This window comes from Anarrhichthys ocellatus, unplaced genomic scaffold (assembly GCF_004355925.1).
Source record: "Anarrhichthys ocellatus isolate YVR2014 unplaced genomic scaffold, GSC_Weel_1.0 scaffold3, whole genome shotgun sequence".
NCBI lineage: Eukaryota > Metazoa > Chordata > Actinopteri > Perciformes > Anarhichadidae > Anarrhichthys > Anarrhichthys ocellatus.
Genome location: NW_022280033.1, coordinates 15,210,770 through 15,217,271, shown reverse-complemented (window position 1 = coordinate 15,217,271; position 6,502 = coordinate 15,210,770). Strand labels below are relative to the sequence as shown.

The 6,502-nt window shown below is 46.5% G+C and overlaps 1 protein-coding gene across 1 annotated transcript in view; it reads right to left on the bottom strand.

Moving 5' to 3' along the window:
* The window catches only part of ptk7b (protein tyrosine kinase 7b), a 66,189-nt gene extending 59,836 nt beyond the window's left edge, over positions 1-6,353 (bottom strand). The window contains exon 1 of the mRNA XM_031873071.1: positions 5,752-6,353. Within this exon, the coding sequence (XP_031728931.1) occupies positions 5,752-5,863 (112 nt within the window). The 5' untranslated portion in view covers positions 5,864-6,353. The remainder of the gene's footprint in view (positions 1-5,751) is intronic.
* Positions 6,354-6,502: the final 149 nt, after the last annotated feature.

Genomic DNA, 6,502 nt, shown 5'->3' with positions numbered 1-6,502 from the left:
CCCCCCCACCCCACATTAAACACCAGTGGCCCTTGCAGCCTGTTTAAACCTGCTGGTGTGGCGGGGAGGAGCCGAGGTCTGATTGAGAGCTGCCTGGTGTCACTCTGCCTGTGGCCCGTTGCTGTGATGAGTTCATTCAGCCTCGGGACACAAAGAGTTAATGGCTGCTTGGATTATGCAATGGCATGCCAGACGCCTTTCTCCTCTCTTGCACCCCCCCCCCCCTCTCCCCTCTCCCCTCTCCTTCCCCCTCCAAATGGGCTTACGCCCAAATTAGGCATTCCTGCACGTTTCGATCAGATGCGTTTTGAATGCGGTGGCAGCGCTGCGCATGCTTCGGCACCGACGTGGGAACAAAACAGGGATTTGGTTTCCCTCTGAAGGAAAGTCTTTCCCCCCCTCCCCCCCCCCCCCCCCCCCACCAGGGCCCCACACCTGCCCCGCGGGGGGAGTTGTCGTAAGGATTTACAACTGTCGGGGTGGGTTCTATCTGAGCGACGAACCAATAACATCTGTATTCATCATTTTAAAAAGGGAACATGAAACCATAGCTTATCGCTAATGGCAGATAAGCTATCCTGCAACAGACCATTAGACCGTGCTGAGGTTAAAGGCGGTCAGAAACTGAATGTGATGAGAAGACAATAATGCCTCATTACTGAAGGATCGCTGACTCGACTGAACGGCTCCACCTGGTTACATTCTAGCAACGTGGGACCAGGTTTCCTGCTTAAACCTTGAAACTAAATCTTACACGTGTACTGCTTGCATTAATAAAACTCACCACTAGTGCTGCAACAAACGGCTACTTTAATCATCGATCATCTATTTTTGTCTATAAAATGTCCGAAAACAGTGAAACATGTCAGGTGTAATTTCCCATTGGCCAAGGAGACGTCTTAAGAAGCCTCGTTTTGTCCGACCGACTGTACAAAATAAATAAATAAATTCAGGTTCAGCAAGAAAAGCATCAAATCATCTCATTTGAGAAGCTGAACTAGTAAATGTTTGGCAGTTTTGTTTTCTGCCGCTTAACTGTTGCAGCTCTACGCTCCATCGTATGCAGTTTGAATTATGAGCTCCTTTCAGACATTTACTTTAAAAAAACAAAACTAATGTTTAGAGAAGGCTGGGATCATTTGCATTTTGCAAAACTGAAAAGTGATTTTCAGGAGTTAAGCCGTGGTAAATTACAAAGCAAACTATCCAACTGAAGCATGGCAGAAAATAATTGGAAACGCCACAGAACAAATAAAAGACAAAGAAGATAAAAAGCGTTGCTGAGCGTAACACAAAGTCAGCAGTGGTGGTGGTGGGTGCAGGCTAACCGCTCCTCCAGCCGTGCAGGCACCGAGTCAATAAACAACAGAGATCCCTCCAGACGAGACCGGCACCCACAAGGGCCCACGGACCGACTGAAACAGGGAAGGAAAAAACACAAAGAGATCTCCAATCACAACCACAGGGTCCAACCAGAACCAGTACAAACCACCAACACATGAGCCAGCACGCACAAACACACAGCAGCTCCAGTGCACGGGTCATTAGGGGCAGCAATCATCATTTAAGGCGAGTAGCTCAGGCCCTGCATGTTTATTTGGCTTTATTGATGACAAGGAGCCGGGGGGGGGGGCATTATGAACTGTGCGTATTTTCCAGTCCGACCACAGAAGCTTCAGAGAGATTCAGTCTTCCTGCACAAACACAAATACGCAAATATGCTTCTCTCACACACACACACACACACAGACACGCGCACACACACACACACACACACACACACACACACACACACACACACCAGACATTTTATGTAGCAGCTCGGAAAAATATTAGCCGACACAACATCTTAGGAGCCATGATAACAGTGACCGTGTTTCTTTCATCAATCTCTCCCTCCGGCTGGCGAGAGTGTTGCTTCTGGCAACCGCTGATCCATGACTTCTTTAAAAAGATTCCGATCAACACATTTCAGAAACTAAAAATAAAATTAAGCTGAAATTTAGCCAGTTTTTCCCTCTGCTGCGCCACCAATTTACTTTAGGCATGAGACAAATAAGCAGAGTGAATTGCAGAAAGAAAAAGAAAATGTATTTTTAAACTCTAAATCATGCAGCTTTGCTTTTCCTCATTTCTTCTGTGCTCTTTTTTTAGACATGTTACGTACATTTATGACAGCGTATGTTTTCAATTTAGTCAGAGATGCATCTTAGAGGCACCGTGCTCCTCTTAAACATCTTCAAAGATGGCAGACCTATATCAATTATTAATTCTGGGGTCATGAGCTGGAGGACAGAGAACCGAGGAGACGGGAGCATCAAGACCCCAAAACTAAGATATTGGGTGGCCATGAGTCTGACCTCAGAGAGAGAGAGAGAGAGAGAGAGCAAGAAGATCCTCCCCCGGGAGAAGAGCCCTCTACGATGGAGAGAGTGCAAACTGCACAGAGCAAAAGAGGACTCTCAAGTTCAAAAGGCTTCACCGAAACCTGAATAAACATGGTCTGATAAATGACCAGAAACCAGAGCCGTGGAGGACCTTGAGAGATCCTCCCCCGGTCTCTCTGCTTGTGCTACCACTCAAACTCTGTGATGTGCACAAACACACCGAGAGATCGGATTATTCTGCTCTTCTTTTTCTGCTCCGTGCTTTGTTTCGCCGCCGAGCAGAACGCTTTGCTATCCTTGAAGCAGCCGTGGCAGATTACAGTAACGGCCGTATGAAGCCTCACACAATGGTGAAGGTATGCAGCTTAAAACACAACGTTCATTGCTTCTCTACGGGGCTAGATAATATAAGGAATGTTTTACAGAATCAGTATAGATAGACTAACGGTGAACTGGTTGGATTATAGGTTTCAGTGTAAATAAACAGAAATGCGTGTCGCCATGACAGTTTGTCCAGAGGGTGGTAAAATATTCTGCTCATCGTGTATCCATCTTTGTCGCAATTCTCAAAAAAAAAAAAAAAAGAAGTTTAACGGTATCCATATTAAAAAGTTACATTTTTTAAAAAGGATGTTATGAATGCTCAAAGATCAATATTAGTACCGGCCTCATGAATCCAGTGCTGGTCTGGGTATAGCCTTAAAATGAAAGTTCACATTTAGAAAAACCTAACTGACGTTCAAAGCAATGACGGTGTGCTCCACAGTTATGCAGAACATGGACACACAACTCGTATGTAAAAAAAAAAACCTTCAATGACCAGTTTGTCTAGATTTTAAACACCAACTCGCTCTCAATCATTAAGTCACCCAACAGAAACACGTTGAACCAAAACATGAGATCATGTCACGCTATTGCTTCAATTCCATAGCTGGAAGAATGGAATCATCTCGAGGCGTAAACTGTACTTAAAAAACACTACAGCCACAAATCACCTCCATCACAACAGAGCAGGGTAACAGATAAAGCACACGTTGGGATTACATTAGATGTTGCAATGTTGTGCACAGATGTTCATGGAATATCAAACCTCAGCAGAACCATCAGTGAAACAAACAAGACATCACACTCAAACGCTGTGGTGGGAAAACACAAGACAGCAGGGCTGAAATCATGAACACTGATAGCTGCGTTTAAAAGACAAAAAAAGACATTGTTCCTTAACATTGTCTTGTAATATGATAAAACCATAATGACGTATGAATGAGGTTATAGTGGTGTACTGCTTCAACAGCGGTCCACAAAAGAGCTTTATTGTAATCCACTCAAATATGATCTAAAAAATTCCAACGGTGCGATTTCCCTTTTTGATGACGGTCGACCGCCCCAGGACTGTAAACAGCTACCTGACAGTAAACAGACCGATTCCAACCCACACAACACACCCCGGTGTTTATCTAGGCGTCACCCTTTCATCCCCTCTGAATCAAGAGTACTCTGAGAACCGGAACCAGTGTGCAGCCAAAACAGCCTCCGGCACAGCAGGGTTAATAACCGCCAAGCGTCTGGATCTGAAAATGAAGCAGCGGCGGGTGGGCAGTGGGCACGCCAAGAAAACATACAGGAAAAACAACCCTCATGGTATCTGCTCACAGCAGCTCCCCAGATGAAAGAGGACGCATGCTGCAGATCGGCTTCATGGACCTTCTAATAGAAGCAGTGGAACACTGGTCACCATCCGTCAATAAATCTGGACCCGCTATTGAATTCCATCACGAAATTTTGATTGCACGCCTCTAAAACCTTCCACTCAGAGCTGCTTCAGGCGCACGCCGACGGTCGGCCCACAAAGAGAAACCAGATCAAGATACAGAAAACCCCAAAAGACCGGGGCGGCAGAACAGAACCGTTACTGTAAACTAAAAATAAAAAAAAAGACATCTGGGTAAATATTTGACCACGGTCCAGCAGATCAGACAACACTCCAGAAACATGGTGTGTTTGGTGTGGACAGCTTCATGTGGGAATAAAGCCACGATATATATATATATAAAAAGAAAATGTTCATTCACTGCCATTCCTGGCCTTTGCCGTGTTTCGACACACGGAGAGAGCCTTGGTAAAAATAGGACATTTTCTAAAGCGGACTGTCATGACAGTACCTGGCTTGGCTCTATTCATTAAATCTTATAAACACAAACCAGCAGCAGCCTCCGTCTCCCCTGCTGCCCTGCACACAGAGGACACATTCATCCCAGAGTGGGCACCATGAGAAGCCTGGAAGGGTGGGGGGGACAGACGGACACTTCAACTTAAAGGAATTTTTTCAGCCACTCTGGCTATCGCGGCTGTGTTGATGGCCCGGGCACAAACACAATCTGCGCTCGTCTGCGTCTCAGTCCACATGTGGAGATCAGATAAAACAGACGTTTTGACATGATGAGCGGCGAGTTAATGAGCCGGATCCCTGGCACGATAAGAGCATTCCTGGCACCAAACCAGGAAGGATCCTTACGTGGCTTTCTTCTCACTCTGCAGGCCGAAGGTTATGAACTTTTAAAATGCTTCCACACTGTGCGCGTGTGCGTGTGGGGGGGGGGGGCATCAATGTTAATTTTTCTTTCTTTGTTGGGAAAAAAACACTCAGGCAGACGCCCAGCACTGCATATGAATGGCACCCATAAAGCATGCCACACCGGGGCTCAGGGAGGCCATTCAAACATGCAAACAAGAGTTATGAATATGATAATCACACACGTCCAATGTGTTGCGTGAGAATGGAAGTATGATCCAGGGAATACATAATGACATGGCGAGGCTTGCCTTCAGTGGAAAGTGGAAACCTACTATTCTCCTGCTCCAGAGTACAAATTTCTCCAGAGTACAAATTGAATCACAGTGTCAGTAGAGTAATATGTGAACAGACATGTTTGTATTTGGGTGTTTTTTTCTTCTTGTTTCCAGTTAAATCCTTTGGATTAAATAATCATTTTGGAGCCAGAGGCCTGAATTTGTCTTCCCCCCCCAAACTGGAGCCAATGGGGGAGGGGTGCCCCTTTCCTCCATTGACCCCCCCACACATGTAATGTAGTTTAAACACTTTCAATTTCATTATAAAGCGTTTTTTCTGAAGTAGTGAATGACAAAAAGCAGCCGTTTCTGTGTAGTGTTTCTGTTATGTCTCTCACAGGCAGTGAGCAAAGAGGACTAACTTAAAGCCAACAACAGCCCCAAAGAGAAGCATGGAGGTCAATGTCGTGGTCCGCAGTGGTTGTAGTTTTCTTCCTACAGCCTCTGAATGACTAGAAATAAATGAAGTGTAAGCGTACAGTGTGTTTGAAGTGTACAGTAGCTTGGTACTAACCTTGGAGGCAGATGATACCGACGAGGTACATCGGTGGTTTTCTCCGGGTTATCGCTGCGGGGCTTCTCCTGCCTTCCATCAGCCGGGTCTCGCGCTCTCTCGGTAGATCCATGAACCGTCCTGGTTGATGCTCGGCGGTTCCCCGGTTCTGCTCCGTTCTCCGTTAGCTACGCGGAGAGCCGTGGGGGCGAAAGTGGAACGACAAAAAGAGATCCGCGCGTCACCGTGTGCGTGCAGGCAGACCAACCCCGTTACCTGCGCAGGTCTCCGGGGAAGCCAGACGGGCCGCTCACCTGGTTGTTTTGGAAAGTAGCAGGAACAAGGCGGAGAAACATGTGGTGGACGGACGCCTCTGTGTTACGGGCCAGCCAGGCGACACGACTTAACGAGTTCGGACCCGCCGAAAGTTTGAAGCAAAGTTTAAACTTCCAGGTAGCGTATGGTACGGAGGGGCTGATGTGAATTTAGGCCGCTTTGGTTCATTACAACCCGGTGTGTGTAGCCGCCGTCTGCCTGCGTCCAGAGCCGCCAACCGCCGGGGCCAGTTCAGTCTGCAACAAGAGGGAGTTTCGCTCCACGGTGTTTCCAAGTTGACTTCCTCCCACTCGCCTGTGTGATTTTTTTACACCAGCATCAAGTGGGCCGAAACAATACACGTGAGTTCCTGTGAGGACTTTCAAAATAAATGTTGGAACGTGTGATTTCTTCCATGTTTTCTCTAAATTTGTAGAAAGAGTACTTTTTCAAAATA